Source organism: Nipponia nippon, unplaced genomic scaffold (assembly GCF_047370975.1).
Source record: "Nipponia nippon isolate SJK-2023a ecotype South Korea unplaced genomic scaffold, ASM4737097v1 scaffold_7, whole genome shotgun sequence".
NCBI classification, from domain to species: domain Eukaryota; kingdom Metazoa; phylum Chordata; class Aves; order Pelecaniformes; family Threskiornithidae; genus Nipponia; species Nipponia nippon.
Window position 1 is genome coordinate 25119893 of NW_028262391.1, and position 25131 is coordinate 25145023.

General features: G+C 45.4%; 1 protein-coding gene across 3 annotated transcripts in view; it reads left to right on the top strand.

The window, feature by feature from the left end:
* Nucleotides 1-25131, top strand: part of GPC1 (glypican 1) — a 329611-nt gene that overhangs the window by 85954 nt on the left and 218526 nt on the right. For 2 of the 3 annotated variants that reach the window (XM_087739178.1, XM_087739179.1), the window contains 2 exons: nucleotides 673-795; nucleotides 6508-6609. Coding sequence is in view for 1 of the 3 variants with exons in the window: in XM_087739177.1 (XP_087595303.1) it covers nucleotides 17826-17982 (157 nt within the window). In the remaining 2 variants the exon portion in view is untranslated. Of the gene's footprint in view, nucleotides 1-672; nucleotides 796-6507; nucleotides 6610-17395; nucleotides 17983-25131 lie in introns of those variants that run through there. The other variant, XM_087739177.1, reaches the window with a different exon arrangement.

Here is a 25131-nt window from a genome sequence, read left to right on the forward strand (position 1 = left end):
TGAACGGCGTTTCTCCATCTCCTGGCAAAACATGCACGTTCACGCCCAGTTCTCATGTATGGCATCGCAGACGGTATCTATGACTATGACTGAGGAATACAGTTTCTGTGGTGCTAACTAGATCCCATGGTTCTTCCCAAGATACGTAATCTTGGCATTTGTGAAATATTAAGTTTGTAAAGAATAATGACTTCTTTTGTTCAAGAAATAGAGCTGAGCTCTCCCACGTCATTTTTATTGGTGAAGTGTTCATTCTCATAAAGGCTAACAATCTTACTTAGTTCCTTGTCTCTACTGTGAGGTACATTTGCAGCTTCTTTAATCTTTTCAGGATAAACAAGCCAGCCAGAGGCTAAATAATTACTGACAGCTGTTAGGTACTGTCTGTCCTATTAGACGTGTTAATCAACTTTTGTAACTGTTTAGAAACTTCAAAATCATCAGAACAAGGTAGTTTGGTCTTTTTTTCCACCAGATTTATCCAGAACTGTGTATTCTGCACATTTTTTTCTACACAGTTTCCCAGAAATAACTTAAAATCTTGATCCTTCTCTTTCTTACACAATCATAGAAAAGACTGGGTTGGAAGGGACCTCCTCTGCTCCAACCTTCTGTGGAAAGCAGGGCCTACATGAGGGACATGAGCTATCAGCTTTCCTTCTGACATTGCAGGTACGCACGGACAATCTGGAGGGAGTGATCTCCATGCAAAATAAGGGCCGACTGCACAGTTAAGCAAGTTCAAGACATCGTGACAACAGCAACAAATGTATCCACAGTATTTACGCATACTCGGTGAGTCCAATTGCAGCATGCTGCCATTCATATCGGCTAGCAGAGGTGCCCGTAGCTTTACAAGCTGACACAAAATCGCTTTCTCTGTAGTGGTTATTGCCAAATTAACATCCAGATGAAAGAGTTTTATAAACCGGACATTCATTTTCGGAGCTTGTGCTTAAACTTTTAGTCCTAATGCAAGCAGAGCTTGCAGTATTATCTCTTTGTATCGGTCTCCATGTCCATGTATGCCATTTTTGAAAGTGAGTGCAGACATAGCTAAGAAGAGACTTCTGAACACACACATATATATGTATGTGCGCAACTCGGTGAGGCAGCAGTCAAACTTCTCATAGCTGATCCTCATTACTGTAGCCTTCTAGGTAGCACCCCCATTCATCTTCCTCACCCCAAAACTACTGCTGTTGACTTCTGTGTTCCTTTTGTCTTGATGCCTATCCATCCTTAACCCCACCAGTGCTCCTGGGCTGCTGCTGTCCCTCTGGTCCCCACATCATCCCCAAACTCTCCTCTGGGTCCCACAGCACTGGAGGGGAACCCAGAGTGGCTCCATCTGCAAAAGGAGAGAGAATGACATATCCCTTTATTCATGCAGCATCTCCTAGAACAGTAGGTATAAAATCAGATTTTGGATTTAGGACACAGCAGAGATTAATAGAATGGGTTCTGGCCAGAAAAATGTACTCTAGACAGACGCAGTGCTCTAATGGGTTTAGTAGAAGCATGCTGTGCATATGTAGGTACATCACCAGGCCAAGTCCCTTGTGCTGGAACTGCTGCTTTCAAAAGCTAATAAGACAAAAATGCTAATTTCATGACCCAACTCCTAGAGCCCTCACAGAGCTCCCTCTCCTTTGGGATTTGGGAGTGAATTGATATTTAAGGTCAGACTGCTGTGGAAGTGTTATGTGTTGGGCTGGGGTAGGGAAGAACAAAGACACTCCTTACAGTAGGTGGCTACTATTTATATACAGTGACAAAAATAGGTCCTCTCTGCCTTTATCCAGGTGTCCTGAGGCAGGCACAGCACAAGGAGCCTGGGGCCCAAGCTGTTTCTGTAGTCAGATTCCTCTGCACTGAGGGAGCTGCCCCACCGAGCCCCCCAGCCGTGTCATTCTGACAGCCCAGTGTGCTGATGGGGCAGGCACTGGGGGCTCAGAGCCAAAGCCTCAAACTGTTCCCAGCACACTAATGAGCCTCCAACAGGCCAGCAAAACTGATCTTCTGCTGTCTCTGCTTGGTCCCTCATTACCATCACATCAAGTCAGATTTGCTCAGGCCCACCGGCCTTCCTCAAAGTCCCACCCCTCATATATCTGTTTCTCTGGCTCTAGGAAATAAGAGGGAGCCTATCAAATAATCCCAGCAAAACTCAGACTCCTCTGAGTCTAAACTAGTCATATTTCTATAACAGAGATCACAAAAAGGAGTATAACCGAAATACCTATTTATTCCTACATCATCTCAAGGAACATTAAACGTGAAATCAGATCTCAGGGTCAAAAACTGGTCAGTGCCACTTGTTGTGCCATCACTTGTCAATTTTCAGCCGTTCCCACAGGATCTCTGTGCCTCACTGTGTCAGTTTTGCTGTGCTCCTTGTCAGCTTCACGATAAGGAGCAAGGGGGGAAATTGGCAACCAGCACACAGGGATCAGAGGTGGAATAAATTGAGAAGGAGTGGTAGAAAAAACATGAAGGCCTTGGAGCTCAAGAGCACTGAACAACCAACAAAGAATTAAAGATATATTAGGCGTGCAGTTAAAAACTGCACAAGCTCTGAGACATCAGGAATGGTTCTAAATTATAGCAACAGGTGAAGAATCTGTGACTATTGTCAAACAAAGGTAGAAGATCAAAGATAGTCCTAAACTGCAGCAGAAAGAAGCAGGAAGAGGCAGAAATGATGGTAATTGAACTGAGAAACAGATTACAAGTTTTCAGTCAGCTGCATTGGCTAATACTAGAGCAGGAGTTGTGGGAAGCCGTGAGGTTTTGCAGAATAACTGCTGTGGGTCTGTCTCTGATTCCAGAGACACGGACAAAATTTTGGGAAGCTGGGAGTGAGTTTTGAGTACATAGTTTAAGCATGCTCACTACAACTGTTCTGAAACCTGAGTAGGCAATCTTCTGCTGCACCCATTTCTTGTGTGGATCAGCTGCCGTTATGGCATTGCTCCTAGTAAAAGGAGAGGTTTGGTGTACATATTAAAAGGGGAAAAAAGTTCAAAGACCTGTGACTACTCAAAAAGCAGTAGCCACACATTTCAGAAAAAAAACCTCATCCACTTGACAAGACAGTGGTTGGTACTCCGTGTGTTCACTGTGGAAAGAGTAGCATCTGGGGGCAGACGGGATTCTGGAGCCCACCGTCCTACTCAGCTCTTGTGCTGCAAGATTCTGGCATTGATCTCCCAGCATCTGTTAGAACCAACATATTTTTAGACGCATGTCTGCTCGGGGTTTTAAGACTTTAAGAAATGGAAATTGTAACACTTCCCTGAATGGGCTGCTCTCATATCTACTTCCCTGGTGGTTAAAAAAAGAAGTATCTCATCTCATCTGAATTGCTCCCATTCAAAGGTTTTTGTTATGCCTTTCTCTCCCAGGTAATGAAGATGTCTGCTTTGAGAAATTCCCTCCCCATGCACACACTTTGCACTAAACTCACTCTTTAACAGTCTTGGGGATATATAATGGTTGCCTGATGCTTCTCTCTGTAGGATTCTGTTCTTCCCAATTGCTTATCATTTTGCTGAACTGGAACCAGTTAAGTTGATTGTCCAGTCAGGGTTATTTTCCAAGATAAATGACTGCTTATGGCTTTTTTTTTTTTTTTTTTAAGTTTCAGCCAAAATGATTCAGTCGTGCAAGAATAAGCAGAAGGAAGCACATCTTTTGGTTTGTTTGTTTGTTTTTAATGGTTAAAAAAAAAAGCAGCCTTGACAAGCATTTGGAAAGATGTATCTTTGTTGTGGAAATAAATTCCATGATGTTTTGAAGTGCTCTGATACCATCTTGCCATTTAAAAAAAAATAATAATAAAAATTAATTGTCCCGCCTTCAAAGCTGGGCTTGGTTAAAGTACAACAAACAAGGCAATGTTTGGGCCTTGCTAAGAAGAGCAAGGTTAAACCAAAATGTTGAATAACTACCTAATGCGGATGCACTGTCCATTTCATGCCCCAGCTGAAGCAGATGATTAAGGCACCGCAACACACGTACCTAAAGGCTATGGCAGAATGTGTTGCAGAGGTTGTAGGTGTAACCATTCTGGCATTCTTATTTTTGAGTGTCTCTGTTTGACCCTTTAAACAGTGTTGTTTTCACATTGTATTTTGCACATAATGAGCCCAACAGGTACACTTAGTCTCTTAGTGCCAGGTAGGTTTGCAATCTTTGACCCACAGCTGTAGCTCTTTTGCAACCCTCCCTCCATCTTGCCAGTGTCCTTTCTCTGAAGGGTGGTACAGAGTTCCAGTAATGCTCACGTGAGTAGTTGCTCTGTAATTGCCATCATTCCCATGGTATGTTTTATTGGCAAACACTGAGTGTATCTGAGGCCTGCTCCTGATGCCAAGGGTTTTTTAAGATGTGCTGAGCACCTCTCTGTCTCGCTGAGTTCAGCTGGCGTTGACAGCTCCAAATGCCTTGCAAGAGTAAGCACTTGGCATGTAAGGCAAGTGAGACAATCAGCATTTTATGCATGTCAGGATGTGATCGTGCTTGTTTTAATTCACTCTCCAATAGGCTTTCTTGCAGAAAAACAGCTCTTGCACTTAATAAAGTCCATGCCTTCAACCAAAAGGCAGCAAGTGTAATTATAGACTGTTTATGAGCAGGCTTTTGCATGAGAGAGTTATCTTTTGCTTTAGCTACGTTCATAACCTATTAAATTTTGGATGACTCAAATGAGATTTTCTTTCTCGTTCATGTAAAGATGTGTGCCATCAGTTTCATGCAGGTAATTGCATTATCTAAAAGTATGGGTTCTTCACACATTTTAGAACAGAGATGCACTTTTAATGCCAGGTTAGTGTCACGGCGTGTGTGTGTGCGCATACATTTACGTATGCGTGTACATATAACAGAAGTTTTATCATGGTTAGTGGACCACACTGACCACAAGCTGAGCGTTACAGTATTTTGGAGGTTGTGCCCCACGATAACAGTGGGGAATGGGGGTTGCGGTCAGTTTATTAATGCAGTTTTTGCGCATTACTTGCTGATGAAATGTGAACAATGCAATATCGATAGAGAAGGAGGAAAGGGATGACCGTCTGAAGTGAAAACACCAAGAGACATGACTATTTTACCCCAAATCACATAATCTGACCCTACGACAAGCGTGTTGTGTCGGACAACACAAAAGTGTTACACTGACATCCCACATGCCATTTCTTTCCATGGAAGCATTAACATCGTTAGCAATAGACCCCTGCAATCAGTGAAAAATGTATTGAGTTTAATTCTCTTTGGCACTGGAGAATCATTTGTATTGCCCCACCATGGCAAGTCTGTGCTAGCAACCCTGGCTATGAGTAGAGAGCATTTTATTATTTATCATCTTTAAGCATGTTCTTCTCTGGAGAAGTGCTGCTTTTAATGATAGATTTTTGGTGATGTGAATGTAAAATACATCACAGTTTCTGGTATCTTTTTCATTTTATGGATGGCACAGCTTAAAACCAGGAACATCAAATAAAATAACTACTGCTGAGAGTGAATAAAAGTTGGCAGGTATGGCAGTTTAAAATAGCCCTATTTTCACCCTAAATATAGCCTGGTTTAATTGAAATCTAGTGGTAGCTATGAGACAGCTGCTATATCAAAGACCAGTGACAGCCTGCTGAGGTTAAAAGAATACAGGCTGCCTGTGTCTCTGCTGAGATAAAGTGGCATCACAGAGAGCAGAGCAGAGCAGTGGATAGATTGATGAAAAGTTAAGTTTTTAAAACACTGATTTGCAAAGCCCTTATGCAATTTTATTTATAGTTTGTTTGTCCTCCTAATAAAATAGGTTTCTGCCTGAAACCAGAAGTGTGATGCAGATCCTCAGTTGCTGTTAACTGCTTTAGCCCGGCTCGAAAGGAAGCCACAGATACAGTAAGTCAGGTGTCCCCACTGAAATTCTGCCTGTGTAGGAACAATAATGATAGAATTTCAACTTTTTCCATGACAGAGCTTCTTACAAATGGGTGTTTCAGCTCCATGAGGTCAGCTTAAAATCAGTACATTAAGGCACAATCCTACGTTGCATGATAAACTAAGTGATTAACATAGTGATGTTGTTAGTATCCCACTGTAACAGGGCCATGTACAGAAAGACCAGAGATTTAATTTTAGGAAGGAGTTGCCTCCATTGTCACAGGTGAAAAGCGGACATTTCTCATTATCCTGCTGCTTTCAATATTCTCTAATTATCAAGTACTGCTTTTAAGTTCCATGCTTTCTGGTTATTATTATTTTTTCAGCCTCATACAGTCTAAACCCCAAACTCTCAGACTTATCCTCCCTGGTAGCTGTTGTCATTCTTTTTACTTTCCAGTACTTAATTAATATTTGCCATGTTCTTACTAAGGTAAGTCTGTACTTTCTCATTATATGAAATTAAAAGTAGATGAGCTTACTTCCCAACTAAGAGAAGCTTTAGAAAGATATAGGACACCTTCATAGCTGGATTTATTTTCTTTTGATTTTGATTTTCAGGAGGGCCCTTAAGACCTTCTATCAACCCTATCAATCAAATGAATTGATGAATCATTGAGTCAGAGCTATGGCTACAAGCAGTCCTGCATAGCAAGTTCTGAGGTGAGTTTCTGACTTGCTTGATTATTGCAGACAAACAAAACCTCTTCATGGCTGTGGGTCACTGCTGAGTGAATACAAAATAAGGCAAGTGAAAGCTCATCCCCCTCAGTTTTTGTGATTGCTCTTAGGAAGACGTGAGTTCAGTTCCTCTTCTGAGCCCCATGCTGCCTGGACTGGCAGGATCAAGAGGAGCATTAGAAAGGCAAAGCAATCTGCCTAAACAGGAGAAAGAGCATCCTAACAGCAGCCCCTCTAGCTGAGTAAAGAACAAAACCAGCAGGCAGGGAAAGCAGGGAGATTCATGGAGTATGGGAGAAGAGAAAGATAATATACAGTGTTATTGGAGGGTTTCCACAGACGTGCTAAGGGGTACCATCGTGACGGATGAATTAAGTGTTCTTATGAACTTCCTTGGATGTCTGTAACTTGTGTTGTTTGCTGGCATCATTATATGTATGTCATACAAACAAATACCAGTTTGGGAAGGGGAACCACACCAAAGACATTAAGATACCTCAGAGGGGGTTTTTTGTATCCATTACTGCCTCAAATGTACTCTTAAGTATCACATCACACAAGCATAGTTCTCTCCTCTGGACTCCCATGAGAGCTGAGACTGCCCAGCCATTCACGGGAGGCTCCTTGCACACTGCAGGACCCAACAAAGAGGTAGGAGTCTGTCCTCAGCATCTCCACCCCACGCGTGCAGGCTCCCTGGAGCTAAGCTGCTTGATCCCAGGAAATGTGCTGCTGCTGAGGCACCTAAGTGCACAAAGAGCCTCACTGGGAGTCACCCGAGTTCTTAATGCTGTTGTTTATGTAACTATAACTTTAAATGGTTTCAGATAACCAGATTAGTACACTGAGACTCTCTAAAGTGTACACGAGAGTGGGTCAGACCAAAAGGCTGCCTGTGACAATGGCCACTAGTGGATTTATAGGGAAAAGCATATAGCAGTGCTTCCACACTGACACCCTCTGAGCTTCCAGCAGTCTGTACCTCAGGATCTCTCCAGCCAAGAGTGATATCTATGCTTAATAGCTATGTAAAATTGCCATTGAAGTTAAGGGGAGCTTGTCTGAGAAAAGAGATTCCAGACATCCCTACTGAGCTAACAAAGATAATTTTGCAGTTTTTCTCTGTATTTGGCTATCTGCACTTTTGCTTTTCATATACAAAAGCAACAGTTAAAAGGATGACATCAAAACTTCCAAATCCATATGAACAGAACGCTTAATCAAAACCCATAAATGGAGAAAAAGAGGACTTTCTCTTGTGGGCTATGCTGCATCTCTTGAAGAGTGAAGAGTACATTTATTATGCTACTTTTTGGAGGGAAGGATTTTCAGCTCCTTCTCAATAGATAGTTTTGAACAGTTCATTTCACAAAACATTAGGAAGGAAAGATTTGGGGAAAATTATATTTCTCTGCCTTAAAATTGAGTTATGGCCAGGGTGTTTGCCAGCTCATTTTTCTTGTGTGTGTGAAACAGACATTTGTGAGTTGTGAAAAATGAGCAATGGGAGGAGGGAGGAAATTGTCTAAGCCTACATAGGAAGGTGAGATAGTATACTGCTATAATTTATAAGGACTTACAGGCACTGCATGGTGTTTCCACCTTATGACCCATCAGGCCAATGACAGCCATAGATTGGTCAACTTTCGTCTCCCTTGAGGACATGGGAGCAACAGCAGCTCTTAAGTGAACAACTCTAAATTCTGATACTAGCTTTTGTAACTGAACTTGAGCTATCAGGCTGATGCTAGTAACATAGATGCTAGGGACACAGACTCACTAATAGAGCCCATAGCATGTACGAAGACTTACGGGCTCACTGCAGGATCATCAGCACACTCATTCATGTAGTGGAGGACCATAGGAGTGAAAATGGAGGTCTTTTAGAATTATTTTCATAATGGATGCTGCATGGACTGGAATGGTTTGGGGTTAATTTTTTTGCCAAACTCTTCATGCAAGTAACTAACTGAAATAACCCTGAAATATGGGGGGCCTCTGTGAGAAGGACATGCTAAAAGAGCCCTGAACTCTATTCTGACTTTCAAAGAAATGGATTACGGCATTCTCCCTGGAAAAAGAGTGAGTACTTATGGCTGTGAACTGGTTTTGCAGCAGTGTGGTGCTTAGCTGCCTACCAGGGTTAACCTGCAACAGGCCGTCACAGTGGAAAGCAGGTTACAATTTTTTACAGGAAAGTACTTTATGAGCTTCTTAACTGAGGTGATAGTGTGTTTGTATGTCAAGGGAGTCAGGAGGGAGTCTCCTGTTTCCACCAGGCTGGAGCTGGGAAGAACAGGCAGTCAGAGATTCCAAACAGCTCTCTCTTCTGACACTCGATCAGTCTCTTTATAAGCAGAGAACTCTATGGATACACTGGCATCCAGTACAAGTCCTCACTTTTGGTTAAGCAAATGCATGCAGTTTCTAATAGTGTTTTTGAATATGCCCTGAAAGTAAATTATTCTCACTGGTCAGTAAGCTTTACAGGTGCCTTATACTTGGTTACCTTAGAGTTTATGAACCTTGTTAACGTGACAAAAACGAGAGCCAAGAAAGCACAGAAAAGAAGCATTTTATTATGAACGTTTGGGAGGACAGCAAGGCTAAAGTACAGTGCTTCATTATAGGAGCTAGTCTTTATTTTCTTAAATTTAAAGACATGAGCTATGAAAGAATAATTTCTTCTCTTATCAATTGCATGTTCCATTAGGAAACCACTTTGTCTTTTTCAGTTTGAGCAGCTATAGTTATGAAGGCGCTCGGTGCCTAATTGGTTTGGTTTAATAACAAATTCTCATACTAAAGATATATGGTTTATATATATTGCATCAACAAATAATATTTGTTAGCTGCTGCTGCCCTGGAGGGAAGAGGGAACACAGCACATTAGGCCTCTTGTGCTTTTGTAAATCCATTTCTAACTCCAACATTAACATTTTCAGGTTCCTTTATAAAGGAAAGGATGCTCTGTTTCATTTGGAATCCGAAAGATAGTCTCCATCAGACTGTAATTATTTTTATATACACCTAATATTGGGAAGAAACATAGAGTCCTCTTTTGGGGAAAGAAAAGAATACTTTGTGGGTTAGCAGTCATTGAATGACTCAAAGCCAGAAAATCTGGCCCTGATTTTGGTCTCAAACCTGAATCTGCTAAAAAGCTGTTGAGGGTGCAAACATTAGTCTAGAGAACACCGTGGAAGTAAATTTATTATATTGTAAGCTTTTTTTTTTTATCTTTTCCTTTAGCTCTGACAGGGAAAAATCAGGAGACTGGGAAAAGGAAAAGAACAGTGTGGACAGAACAGAACACAACAGCCACAAATAATCCAATATTTCATAACTTAATTTCACACTCACTAGACTGCAGAGGCATTGCAAACTGTGGGGAGAATAATCTACGAAGGGTGTTAGCTTGACAATGGCAACATCAGAGCTTAAAGAAGTCTGGCAGCTTTCTAAAAGTGAACGTGTGTCCTTCCTTCTCCCTCTCTTTCTCTACTCAATATAGATTAAAGTGACCTCTGGAGATAAACTCTACTGAACCCCCCCAAGTAGTTCTGCAGTGTAGTTTTTATTTGTACAGTATGTGAAAGAAGAGTTCAGATTAAATTCCTGGCCTTTCAGAAAAGTTTGTCTGTTCCTTAAAAAAAGAAACAATAAGAAAAAAGGCTATTTTATTTTAAAGCCGGAGCCTTTTTCATGGTCCCATGATCTCATGAGTTCTTTGGCTGGCCTGTGACCTTTCAACCTTGCACTACATGTTTCTTTTCTAAATTAGCACAGCGTTGAGACATCAATGGGGGAATATCAATGTTATTATAAAAGGCATCATTCTCTCCCAAAAATGTCAGTGTGAGTGAGTCACTGCACCTAACTGCTTAGCTTTTGTAAGGCAGCAAGGAAGATTTGAAAGTGTGATCCAGGGTCCCCCAGTCCACCAACTTCTATTTAAAATGCTTTAAAAAGCAATGCCCCTGGCATCTGCTACAATAGAGGCAAAGGAATTAAGCTTTGCTCCTTTAGCCACAGAAGAAAAGTCCTGCCTAAGGCAAAACTATATGTGTGATGTAAAAATACATAGCTATTACAAACGATTTATTTTCAAGCCTATGCTCAAAAGTAGCACTGTAAAACAAACCAACCAACAAACAGAAAAAGCTTAAGGAAGAACTAAGTGTCCTGGCGAGTTCTAGCATTTCTAACACTCAGTGTCTCTGCATCTCCTTGTATTCATGCTCTCTGGTTTCTGGCAGGTTGAGGAAATGAAATCAGATTAAGAGCTCTAATTTTAATCTTAAGAAGATGGGTTTGCGTGGTCTGGTGTCTTGAAAAATCCAACACTGAATGTTTTTGTGGTCCTGACCAAAGAAACAGTATCCAGAGAGAGAGTAACGTTACATGAGGATGTTGGATTACAAGGGTGCTGAATCCTCAGCCAGGATAAACTGGTGTACCTTCGCTGGCATCACGCTGTCTTCTGAGGGCTCGGCCTTTGAGCACCTTTAAAGTTACGTAGCCATAGTGGATTCATACACAGTCTTTGTGTTGCAAAATGCATAGATCTTAAAATGAAAAACACGCTGGACCAAATCCATTCCAGCAGTAACTCTACTCGTGTGTACAGTTACATCAGAAGTGAAGCTGGCACACATCAAAAAATGTGTGTCACCTACTAATTATCTTACTAACAATGCAAAGAAAAAGGCATGGGAAAGACGCATTTCCAAACTCAGAGTCAGGTTTTCTCCTCTGTGTGTGAAAGGCTGCTGAACATTTGCTGTTAGCTATCCTGCCAGCTAGCTGGTGTTTAACCCTAGTTTACCTGCACCTCTGGCTGACACCCGCTCACCACTGGGCATTTTCTTTAGCACAGACAAAGCCCAGAGTGTGAGAGCCTCTGCTCACAACTAAAGGCATTCGGTGCTTTTCAGTACAACGTTGTCAGTGTTTCCTCATAGTCAGGTTCTCTAGAAAAACAGGTTATGTTGTACCTAACTGGATGTGAGGGGAAAAATAAACACTTGAGCAGAACGTAAGATAATTGTATTAATTCATCTAAGTGCTTTAGTCTGTAGTGTTTAATGTAGCAACAGCTGAGGATAAAGCGTCAGCTGAGAAGTTCCATTAGCATTGCCAGATGCCTGTATTGCGACGGCACACGTTTCTTCCTTCATGGTTTTAAGTTTTTTTCTCACAGAAGTCTATGAGATGTCTGTCCCAGTTCCACGTGCCTTGGACCAACATGCAGGAACGTGCTGTTGAGCTAACGTTCATAGGAACAGAGTGTGTTCCTGCGGGCATTTTTCTTAAGCCAGTGCCCAGAGACTGATGACAGTGAGAATGGGAGGAGATTTATACTTGAAAGATCCCTTTCAAAAACAGTCAACTTCTGGATACAACCTCTTGAACGCTAAGAGGAAGTCATCTGATCGTGACTTTGGCAGCAAGTGGGAGAAATCTTCTACATATCACTGTAGTGGCGTGTTGAAATGATACATTTCTAACCCAGTAATTTTGGGGCCAATTTTGAACCATTTTATACTATTGAGCTAAGCTCTGCTTATCAAACATAAAACAGATTCAGTGCCATGTCCATATTCTTTGTTCACTGTTGCATATGTTCTGGGGAGCTGGGAGTGGGAAAAGCTTTATTGAAAGTCATGTCCAGAAAGGATGAAATGTACTTCCTGGGGCAGACCCAATTAGCAGCAGTTTCTCTAATGTGTTTATGGCATTTATTTATTTTTTGGCCTTTAAGACTTCTTTCTACTGGGAAATCTCTGACTCATATATAATACAAGTACAGTCCTGCAGGGTGGAGTCATTTGTAAGAGGTCATTAAAGCAATACATTCCTTTAAGTCGCTGCTGTAAAATTGGGTTGTTCAACTCAAAATATAGCACAGAGTGGCAATTACCTGCATTAGCCAGATTCTCTGTCTGAAATTATTTAGTTGTTCATAATCTCCCTCTGCAGAGTACTAGCCACACAGAGAGGAATTTAAGCATTGCATTTAAAGGGAACTGGTCTCTTCCACCGAAGGGTTGAACAGCAGGTTGGCCGAGCCTTGGCCTACACCGCTATGCTTGTCCTTGCTGCAGCCCCCCTTCCTCTTTTCCTCAACAGCCAGAATCGTGATCGTCCGTGCCCCAGGATGAATCTGGCCGCCTCGAGACCGGGGAAGGATACATCTATTGAACAATATTCTTGATTAATTAATCTGGACATGCAAATCCCAACAAGTCTTAGCATTTCTGTAAGGCAAATGGCTTCTTACGAAGTCAATTGAGATCAAGCTGGATTTGTCAGTTGTACATAGATGTCCCAGCCGTTCAAAGGGACTGATCTGATATTTTTGGTGACCAAAACAACCAGACACACGCTTCCTGCGCATGTCAGAAAAGCTTCACAGGGGAATGTGCGCAGAGGGGAGGAGGAGCTGCTGGATTTCTAATAAGGAAGATCCAGTGAAGAAGTAAGCAGCTGTAGATAGCAAGGTGTAATCTAGTAAATCCTCTGAATAACTTAATTAGATTTGATTCAGCAAAACACACGTCCAGCTTCTGCTGAACACCAGCAAACGTTGGGGGAGCAGGGGGAGAGCTTTCATGAATCCTGTAGGAGACAGATAACAGCAGAGATTAAAAGAAACCAGCAGAAAAGGTACTGAGATATTCCTACTTTGATGAAGATTTTTTAATCTAAAGGTGCCAGATTTTCTGATGTTTCCATAGAATCAAAAGTAGCAGAAAACTGGCTAAGAGAAAGGTGCTGAGGGTTTCATTACAGGACATTGGTGAGAGGGAGGAAGGTGTAGCCCACTTAGGTTTTGCCCATCTCCTTTCCCTTCCCACTCCCCATTCTGCATGAGCTCTGTACTTGATGCATAGCGAAAAAGGTAGAAACACCACTGAACTCAAGTAGGAATGCTCTATTCTTTATATGTGGCATACAGTGCAATTTGATAAGGTTATCTGCGTTTTTTGCTGCTCTGGTTTTGCTGTCAGACTCCAGGTTGCTGTAACTCAGCATAGGTCCATTCTGGAACCAGCTGGACGTCTGGTGGGTGTAATTGCCTGTACAATTCTTGATTTGCATCAGTATGAGAGAGGCATGTCCACTGCATTGCAAAACTTTTGGAAAGCACTAGAGAAACAAGACATCCCTGTGAAAGTCGGGGTTGTACAAAGCTTCTGTTTGCTGCTTTTTTTTTGAAAAGGGTAGCTTTCCCCACTTGTGCCAGATGATTTAGCTCTTCTTCATCATTCTCGCTTCTTCATAATGCTTGGATCAGCTTTTCAGTGGGCAGCGCTTTTTGTCAGGACTGTTAAGAGGTGATGTCCACAGCAGGATGGATTTTCTGTCTTCCTCTGACTATCTTGCTGGCTGGCTGTGTGCTTTTCTCCTCCTCTGCATTTTGTCTACTCATCTTGTGTTTTACTGTGTTTTTTCTTATCTTCCCCAGTTCTAGCTCTTTCTGCCCATTGTTGGACAGTCCTTTGTTCACTTTTTGCCAAGCTCCATTCTTTTAACTGAGAATGTTCAGAAAGCGGATCAGGTCCTCAAATACACACAGAAGTTATCAAATTTATAACGCATGCCAAAAATACATTTTCATCACGACACTTTGAAGATGTTTATTTCAATTTGCTTAAAACGTACGTAGCCCAAATCCTGGATGCGCATACAAACTTTATCGGCGAAACGGATAGACGTGCCTCACAATTTGAGCTTTGTTTGCTCAGGATTGGATCCTGTATAGACTTGCAGATAGCTTCGCTGTTGAAGACCTTATATCAGCTTGGGTTTATTTTTAATTTGTCTACGTACAAGCTTCTCATTATGATAGTATGTGAGCATCTCACAGGCAGGTGGTCAGATAAGAAGCGCTCTTATCCCTGTTTAGGAGGTAAGTGACCCGATGATGGTCACTTAATCACAGAGGCTTGTGGCAGAGCTTGTACTTCCAGTTCCAGCTCCTGAAACGGGCTTGGGAGCTCGCAGTGTGATCTGTGCGGGCAGTTGCTAGCCTAGTGTTTCACCATGGGAATAGCAGAGTGCATGTGAATAAGCAGAGCGCGTGCTGTGGTCTCGCAGGATTTTATCAGGAATGACATGGCTTTAGTCCCCACCGCAGGCACTGTTGTCACCCAGCTTGGGAAAGTGAGATGTATACGAAGAAGGGAAATACTTCTGTCTGTGAAATGATCTACAGCTCAGGGGATGGTTCACAAGGCCAAAACCCAAGGGTTTCAGTCCCAGTTCTTTCCCTGTCAGCAGTTAATATTTCAGTGCACTTCAGCAGCTGTAAGATTGCAGAGGGCTTCATGCTGCAAGCTTGGGGTGCAGCCATAGCTCACAGAGAGCTTCAGGCAGAGCTGGAAGCAAGCCCTCAATGTACAACAGCAGGAAGTATTCAACCCCAGACTTGGAGAAGGAAAAGAGAAAATTAGGTACTACTTTGGTCCCCTGTGTCATCCCAAGTCATTCTGTAGCAGCCAGACTAGATAAGAGGTTTACAACTCTGCCTTTCTTCTCTATCAAGTACTTTGTCTCTTTGGAGTTCGCATTCCTGAAGTTCATTCCCCTCAACAGACCCAAGTGAGAGCGTTGTTAACTGTGTGCCTGCAAGTATTTGATTTTCCCTCTAGTACCAGGAGGAAGAACCAAGATCCTGGTGTTCCTGTAGTCCTGGCAATATATATTTTGTATGGATTCCTCTGGTGCTTGTTTTCTGCTGTTACTGTAGTTTGATTAATTAGATGAGATCTCTGACATAGGTCTCCAAGTGGTATGTTCAAAACTTGGGGTGGGAAAAGGGTTATGGCTATAAAATTAGAATAAATACCCAGGAGTAAGGCCTGAAATAACCTTGTGCTACATAGCATGCTTAGTAACCTGTTAGTGTGCAGTACTCTTGCATTTACAAAAGAGATCCTTCTTAAAAACAAGGTGGGTCAGAGTTTACATCATCCATGGCAATTTTTTTTCCACATATTTCCGGGAACAAAACCCATTTCCATGCTCCAGAAAGCCTGCGAAGCGAGCTGCAAGCTGAGGTGTACCAAGTTTTGGGGAATCTGCAAGCCTTGGGTTTCTAACCTCTGCATCACTGAGAGATGCAGCAAGAGACCAAAGGGCACAATGTCATCTGTGAAAGAATTAAGATTTGGGGTGTATGGGGTGTATCTGACTCATAGTTTTTAACTTTTGGTGACAATGATGCATCACCTTAGCCATGATCTTCATTACAAAATTCTCCCCGTCTTTGCAGTTAGATCCTCTTAATCTGCTCTGTCGTATCTCATAGATGAATTTAATTAGGAAGATTTGATCGGAAATCATTAGGCGATTTCATAGGAAAGCAACAACTTTTCTCTTCCCTACTGCCATCCTTCCTCTCCCTGGGGCTATTACTTTGCTGTCACTTCTCCCTTACTCATTCCTCAGGAGAACAAGCAGTTCTGAAGCAGCAAGATGAACGACCCAACTTCCCCACGTATTTCTGCGTGTCTGAGTGACTAGTCCAAAAGGTACAATCTCTGATAAATTTTGCTGTTTTTTTGGGGGGACCGGGGGGGTGTGTGTGTGTGTGTCTGTGTGGGGCTTCTGATGTCTAGGAAGGTGTAAGCTCACACAACTGCTTCAGCTGAGGCACGGGGAGATTGCCTCTCCTTTTTCCATAGAAAACAGCTGCTCCCCCAAGACCCAGAGGCGTGATCTTTGGGTCCTCTGTCGACTGTGAAACGTGTAGATACTGGCCAAAAGCCTGAGAGCTCGTTTGGGGGGAAACACAGGGGCATTACCTTGACACACAGGTGATCGCAGATGCCTCAGTTCTGTGGGAAGCAGTCTGAAACACGGCTGGCAGAGCTGCAGAGCACCCGTTTCAGGAGCTGGCAGGCTCCTCCAGGAACTAAACTCCAGAGCAGAGAATCTGTAGTTGAAAATCGCCTCTCTTCCCACATCTGCTCGTAGGGGGGCACTTTTAGCCTCCCCAGGACCTTGCTGGGATTCCCAGGCTCTCAGTTACGATGCTTGCTACTCACCGCTCTGGCTAAGCGGTTGATAAGTTGTGTCTTCTATGGAGTTGTTTTCCCACGAATTCGGGGACGCTCGGGGTCTCCAGGTGAAGCACCCGGACCACGACGCAGACAAAGGCGGGTTTAACGCCCGTTTTCACTGCCTCCTTCCCGAAGGACGGCGCGCGATCCCCCGAGCGCCCCAGCTGCCGAAACCTGCCCGGGCAGGGGCTGCCCGCGCTGCCGCCGCAGCCGGGACCTCCCGCCGCAGAGGCGGGGTAGCGGCGCCCCTCGCCCCCGGGCGGCTCTCGGGGCCGGGCCGGACCGAGCCGCCCGGCGGGGAGACCCGCCCTGCCCGCGGCCCTCCGCCCTTCTGCCGCCCCGGGGCCGGGCGGGCGGCGGCGCTCGGCGCTGCGCATCGCCCGCGGCGGGGGCGCGGGGCGGCGGCGGCGGGGGCGGAGCCGGGCCCCGGGGCGGGGGGCTGCGCCCTGCGCGGGATTGGCGCGGGGCGGCGTGATGCCACGTCCGGCGGGGGAAGCCCTGCCTCGCTCGGGAGCCTCCCCCGCCGCCCGGCTCGGCGCGCAGGTGGAGCGGTGCCGCCGCACGCACCGACCGACCGAGCGAGCGAGCGACCGGCCGGCCGGCCCGCCGAGCCCAGCCCGGCCCAGCCCAGCCCAGCCCAGCCCAGCCCAGCCCAGCCCGGCCCGGCCCGGCCACGCCACGCCGCGGGAGCAGCCCCGCCCCGCTCCGCCCGGCCCGGCGGCGCCGCAGCAGCAGCCGGCAGCATCGCGGCGGGACTGCCCGGGGATGCAGCCGCGCTAAGAACAAAAGCCCTCTACGCGGTCACGCTCCGGGGCTTTAAAGCGGCCCGGCCCGGCCAAACTTGGATCTCTGCCCCCTCCGCCGAGCCGCGGCGGCGTCCGGATTGAACTCCCCGGCGCCTTCCCCGCACGCTGCGGGCAGCGGCAGCGGCTGAGACCCGGGGTCCCCCCGCCTGCCGCCCTCGCCCCGCTGCCCGCCATCCCGCCGGGGCTGCCCGGGGACGGGGGGGCCGCGCCCCGGACCCCGCGCCGCCCGGCACCGCGCCGCCCCGGGGACCCCGGCCGCCTCCCCGCTGCGGGACCTTGGCTTTGCCCTTCGCACGGCAGGTGGCGGGGCCAGCGGAGAAGGATGCGTTTCTTCCCGTGGGGATTTTGGCTGCTGTGTGTCGCCTCCGCCCCGGCTCGCGGTGACAGCGGCGGCAAGGCGAGGAGCTGCGCCGAGGTCCGGCAGCTGTATGGGGCCAAGGGCTTCAGCCTCAGCGGCGTGCCCCAGGCCGAGATCTCCGGTGAGTCCCGCGGAGCGCGGGGGGGCGGGGGCGGCCGAAAGCGCGGTGCCCCCGGGCCGGAGCCGCCCGCGGGGCCGCCGCCCGCTGGGGCTCCCCGGGCTCGGGGCGGGGGTGCGCCCGCCGCCGGAGTTTGTCTCGGGTCGTGGGCGGCGAGGAGTCGGACCCGAGAGATTTCCCCGGGGGCCGGGCACCCCCGCTCCCCTCGCAGCACCCCTCGTAGCCCCTGCCCGGGCTGGAAAGGGTCTCACGCCGTCGGCGGCGATGCGAACGAAGCGGTGAGAGAGGGGGTGATCGCACCGAGTGTTCGGCGGTGGTTTTCTTTTTTTTTCATTGTCTCGCGTCTTCTGTTTTGAGTGCAATTGGAACGGTTTCAGGGTTTTGGTTCAGAAATCAGGATAATCGGACTGTAATGGGTGTTGGTGTCGAGCTGCAAAATGCCACAAGGTTATGAGAGAGAAGAATTGATTTTTCTTAATCTTCTTTTGGATGGGAAACAAGCCTGTAAATGGTATTTGTCAGTTGTTAAAAATGAAGCGGGAGTAAAATGACCCTGTGTCAAGCATGTGAAGCGTAGAGGAAACCCAAGCAACCTGCATCAGAGTGCGTCCTCTTGCCTTCGTTCTAAGTTTTGGACAAATCTTGGTTGATTTTCTCCTCTTTGCAGAAAACCACTAAAATATCAAAGAATATTCAAAGTCTGGTTTATGTTGGGTTGTTGGGTTTTTTTGTTTGTGTGTTTGGTGTTTTTTTTTTCTTTTTTCTTGAAAGCTTGGGGGAAATATGCTGAGGTATTGAGGTATTGTATTTTTTTAAAATTCTCATCTAAGTTTTGATACACCAACTTGTGACCCATATCTGAGAGCTTTCTCCTCACTTGTGGGAGCTTCCTCCTTCAAACAAAGCATAAAACATGCAGGCGTACGTGCCAAAGCCAACCTACAGGGACATCCCAGTAAAATTGCAGTTTGTAGTTCACATCTAAGCCACAGAATGCCTTATGTTGAATATTTCATTGTGTAGTTTTCCAGGGAAACCAATTCATTATCTGACCCGTGAATGGAAAAGGCTGAACTATATAAATGTCTCATAAACGTGAACAAATTAATACTCTCTTTGTCAAGTTGCAACCAAGAGTAAATTTCCAAAATAAAATGAGTGATCCTTGAAGTTAAACTGTGGGGAATTTCAAAATCGTTTTAACATCCCTATTAATGGAATTGTAGTTCAGCTGAGCAAGAAAGTGGCTTTTTATAAATTTGCATGTAACTATTACAAATGCGAATAGATTAGCAGTCATGTTTCAAGTGGAAAGTTCTTGGAAGACTAAATGCTTACAAATACTCGTGGAGATGGCTACAGCACTGTACGCAGGGGTAGTACTACAGGGGCGGTCATTCAGGATCACATGGACGGCGGTTACTAGTATTGCGTATCGCAGGTTAGCAGCGAGTAAAGCATCTTGTGCCCACAAATCGCTGAGATTCAAAAAGTGACAGAGGATATGAAGATTTTTATGAACCAGGAGTTTTGTTGTCTACTGTTTGTTGCTACAAGCACGCACGCTGGCTGTCTTAAGCAACAGTAGTTAAAAGTATAGTATCAAACTGAGCATCTCTGGCTGTTACTGTAAACAGGGAAACTCTCTAGATAAATGCTATAAAAACTTGAGGAATACCGCATGGAAAGTACTATGAAGAAATGCTTGGGGGAAGAAGGTTCCACACATAAACCTGCTGCTGATATTATTAGCCTGATATTTAAAACAGCTAATGGACTTAATGATTTTTATTGGTAATTATCATGCGTGCCTTCTGACCAATATATATTCAGGAATGCCCGTTTCTGTTGCTGTAGTACGGACCCAGTACAGTTAAAACATTGATGCACGTTAATACTAACCTCAGAAATGTTTCTAATGAAGTACAGTGTTGTGTATCATGTATGCTTTTTAGCAGTTGTGCAGGTTAGTGCAGAAGTTCATGCCGGTTTTGTTGTCTCCAAAAGGAATAATCTCAAGACCCTCCTGCAGTATCCCCACATGTAATAAGTACAGGATCATGCAGTTTATAATTCCATGTTTCATGGAAATATCAAATCATCGTTTAAGGCTGGTTTAAACAGCGTTAGTTCAGCTCTCTGACCGTGGGGGTCATAATTGGTACGTAGGGGGTCGTAATTGGTACGTAGGGGGTCTTTTCAGGTTACACCTGATTGGCACCTGTAAATGCCTACACATCAATAAATGACAATAAAAATGTTGCTATAAATACATTAGCAACAAAAGGAGGACTAAGGAGAATCTTCATCATTTATTGGATGCGGGGGGAAAACATAGTGACAAAGGATGAGGAAAATGCTGAGGTACTTAATGCCTTTTTTGCCTCAGTCTTTAATAGTCAGACCAGTTGTTCTCTGGGTACCCAGCTCCCTGAGCTGCAAGACAGGGAGCAGAATGAAGTCCCCATAATCCAAGGGGAAATGGTTAGCAACCTGCTACACCACTTAGACTCTCACAAGTCTATGGAGCCAGATGGGATCCACCCAAGGGTACTGAGGGAGCTGGCAGAGGTGCTCATCAAACCACTTTCAATCCTTTATCAGCAGTCCTGGCTAACCGGGGAGGTCCCAGTCGACTGGAGGTTAGCAAATGTGACGCCCATCTACAAGAAGGGCCGGAAGGAGGATTAGGGAACTACAGGTCTGTCAGCCTGACCTCGCTGCCGGGGAAGGATATGGTGCAGATCATCCTGAGTGCTATCATGCAGCACGTACAGGACAACCAGGGGATCAGGCCCAGCCAGCATGGGTTTATGAAAGGCAGGTCCTGCTTGACTAACCTGATCTCCTTCTATGACAAGGTGACCTGCTTAGTGGATGAGGGGAACGCTGTGGATGTTGTCTGCCTGGACTTTAGTAAAGCCTTTGACACTGTTTCCCACAGCATTCTCCTGGAGAAACTGGCTGCTCATGGCTTGGATGGGCATACACTTTGCTGGGTAAAAAACTGGCTGGATGGCCGAGCCCAGAGTTGTGGTGAATGGAGTTAAACCCAGTTGGCAGCTGGTCACAAGTGGTGTTCCCCAGGGCTCAGTACTGGGGCCGGTCCTGTTCAATATCTTCATTGATGATCTGGATGAGGGGATTGAGTGCACCCTCAGTAAGTTTGCAGATGACACCAAGTTGGGTGGGTGCGTTGATCTGCTGGAGGGTAGGAAGGCCCTACAGAGGGCCCTGGACAGGTTGGATCGATGGGCCGAGGCCAATTGGATGAGGTTCAACAAGGCTCAGTACCAGGTCCTGCACTTGAGTTGCAACCACCCCATGCAACGCTACAGGCTTGGGGAAGAGTGGCTGGAGAGCTGCCCAGCAGAAAAGGACCTGTGGGTGTTGGTCGACAGCTGGCTATGAGCCAGCAGTGTGCCCAGGTGGCCAATAGCATCCTGGCTTGTATCAGGAATAGTGTGGCCAGCAGGACTGGGGAAGTGATTGTCCCCCTGTACTTGGCATTGGTGAGGCTGTACCTTGAGTACTGTGTTCGGTTTTGGGCCCCTCACTACAAGAAGGACATTGAGGTGCTGGAGCATGTCCAGAGAAGGGCAACGAAACTGGTGAAGGGTCTAGAGCACAAGTCTCATGAGGAGCAGCTGAGGGAGCTGGGGTTGTTTAGTCTGGAGAAAAGGAGGCTCAGGGGAGACCTTATTGCTCTCTACAACTACCTGAAAGGAGGTTGTAGCGAGGTGGGGGTCGGTCTCTTCTCCCAAGTAACAAGTGATAGGACAAGAGGAAATGGCCTCAGGTTGAGCCAGGGGAAGTTTAGGTTGGATATTAGGAAAAATTTCTTCACCGAAAGCATAGTGAGGCCCCGGAACAGGCTGCCCAGGGAAGTGGTTGAGTCCCCATCCCTGAAGGCATTTAAAAGATGGGTAGATGTGGTACTTAAGGACATGGCTTAGTGGTGGACTTGGCATTGCTAGCTTAATGGATGGACTTGATCTTAAAGGTCTTTTCCAACCTAAGTGATTCTATGATTCTGTGACAACTTTTGGCTAAGTTAAAAAATGCTCATAAAGATGGTTCAGTGGTGGCTCCAGTTGGAACTGTGCTGAGGTTTCCTAATGGTAGTCTTCTCCATGTTGTCAGTGAGGTTCAAGAGCTACCCCAAGAACCCCATTTTTGTCTTGTTTCCGAGCTCTCCAGAGACAAAAGCCCATCACTTTCTCCCTCTCCAAGGGGATCTTGCTGTTCCTTCTCTTTCCATTGCTTGCCCTGAAGCAAAGGGGAGAACTCATTTCTTAGCCTTGCGGCCTTGTCCTCGAAGCGGTGCTGCCATGCTAGGCTGAGCTGGCTCCCGGCACTGCTTGGTGTGTGTTGCCGTCACACCAGCCCGGCACCAGGAGCCAAACCACACACTGCTTGCACCCCCAGAACTCGACTTCAAAAGGAGTTTAGTAAGCTCCCATGATGCAGGCTCTGAGTCAGGCTGAGATGGCTGTGTTTATGTTGGTTTTAGAACACTTATTGCATGCTTTACACCTTCTAATCTGTATTCTTTGTTATGATTTAAGAGGATTATGAGTAATGTAAAGTCTCCACAGCTCAGCAGAAGGTAGACCCTGCCTATGACTGTACAGGTCAGTTAGAGAAGCAGTCGCACAGTTATTAACTGGCTAATAGATAAGCATCTGATTCAGGGATAGACTCTTGGCTTACCAGATTTCTCATGAACCACTGAGACAGGGGTTCCTGGTTTTTTGCTAATGTTGTACAATGCCTTTAACATGTCTAAGCACTTTAAATGTGTCGGGTGCTGTTATTAAGTGTGTTTAGGGAATACGTAAGGTGTTATATCTCAGTACTTTGAAGTCAATGGCAAAACTCCCAAACATGAAAGAAGTGTCTGCTTGTATTAGTAATCCTGACAGGCAGGCATGTACCCAGAGTTTCTGGTGAAGGTCTGCCTAGAAGAAAGTTTCTAACACTTGGGGAAATGTTCCCTGCCCCTCGGGTTTGGGAGTTACAACACTTGCTTCCATAAGACATACTAACTTGAGCAAAGTTTTCCTGTGTGTTGGAGATTGTTCCCGCTCACCAGCTGGATGACCCACACCCTTTTTCTGTGATTGCTACAAAATATGGGCAGACAGTTTGAGAGCTTCCAGTTCTTCTGTTTCCTCTCAAGACTTCTGGAGGTAGCAAGCCTCAGTTCCTGCTTTCTCACCTTCTTGCTACCCAGACATCATCACCCCGTTGCGGGTCCCCTACTCTGGTGACTGAGGGAGAGAGGTGTCCTGCACTAGGTGTACTTCTCAGTGCCTGCATTAAGGGCCTGTCTTCTTGGGCTCACAGCGTGGTTTGTGACAAAAGAGAGCGAGCCTACGGTAGAAAATACTGCACTTTGGGGAGGATATCCAGCTTCCTCTGCTGACTTGATGGAATGGCTTAGGATTACTGATGTTGGATGGGTGACTGCTCCCCAGTGTCTCGAGCAGAGATCGTTCTCTTATGTACTGGAGAAGACTTGAGAGTTGTGATTTGACGTGGATGTGCTTGACCTTGCTCCCTGTTTGGGCTAGGCTTTTGCTTTGGTTTATTTATTCCCCAGACTAATCCTTCCTAGGCTTGGCTTGCTGCTGGGTTGAGCTTGTTGACATGGGCGATGGGTGTAGTGCAGCAAAAGAAGAGGAGGGCACAAAAAAAAGCCAGCTGGACTTTGCCAGTCCCTATTGCTGCTCATCCAGTCACATATCTCACGAGTATGCTTCCCTGGTTCCTCAGCTGAAAGGAGTCAATGATTTTTTTTTTTTTTTAATCTTTTGGTCCTTTTAGGTTGCATAATTTGGTTTTTGTAAGGAAAACATTGTCAAGTGTATGAGTTAGAGCCATTTGGAGGGGCGTTAGCTAAGCAGAGAACAGGTCTGGCTACAGGATGGGACTTGACGAGGCGCTCGGAGTATGAAGAGGGTAATGAAACCTTCCAGTATTGGAAGGCATTTTAACCTCTAGCAGTTGTAGTAAAAAAGGGATAAGATGCAAAGATGGACAAACCTGCATCTGTGGTATGAAAAATAAAATCTAGGGCTCCTCCACTCCCAAGGAAAGATCTTTCCCCCTTAATTGAGAGGGGGCATTCTTTTGCTCCAGCACTTCTTGACGTTGTTGTTACACTTGGTTTGTCGTTACTCAAGGTGGACTGGATTTCTCAAGGTTAGCTGCTGTATGGTGAACTCCTGAATGCAATATCAACCCGTTTGCGCTAATGAATTTGCTAAGGGCAAATTGGAATGGCCTTTGTAGCCTGCTTGGTTTAGAGTGCTATTTCTGATGAGGCATAACACAGGGAGTTGTGCCTTTTCCTCCATCTGGCAAGTATATTGGTGTGAACGTTAGAGGAGGCCTTGCCTGAACTGTGTATCTCCATTTCTGTTTAACTTAAAATATACATAGAAGTTTGCATATTTTACACTTTGTGATTGTTTTGTTAACTTGTGACTGCAGAATGTGTGCATGCAAAACAATTATGAAAATGAGATTTAGGGAGAAAAATGGGCTCCCTCTAGCGGTGAGTTACGGGACCCAGCCGGAGGCTCGGAGGAGCTGGTGTCTTCGCAGGCCCGGTGCTTACCGAAGCTATGCCTGAAATCTGGAAACCTTTATACTTAGATATTCTTTAGAGTTTTGTGGTGTTGACATTATTTGTAAGAGAATCTGCCTTTCTGTCACTGTGATATGGATGACTAAGCTCTCACCACATAATTATCCTTATCAGCTGTGTCTGAAAAAACTATTTCAACAGCTTCTTTTGTTGGTGAAGCAAAAGCCTGATATTTTCTTTTCAAAAAAATTTGTGTGCATGCATAGCTGCAGACACCCACCACCACCACTGTGTGAAAGTGTGGAGCTCACCTCGTCTCTCCTTTTTCTGTTCTTGCCCTGTAAGTGCCCTGCTTTGTTTAAGAACACATGTCAGTCAATCTTTGGATGCGCTGGTGGGTTTGATAGGAGATGTGTGGCTTTTGGCAGGGATTGTGAAACAGTTGGTTTAATGTTCTATCGCTTTCAGTACAATTGTCTCACATTGAGGGGACTGGATAGATACATTCCTCTGGGTAATTTAAATAATTAAGTGTGCTTTGACTTAACCAAAGGCGG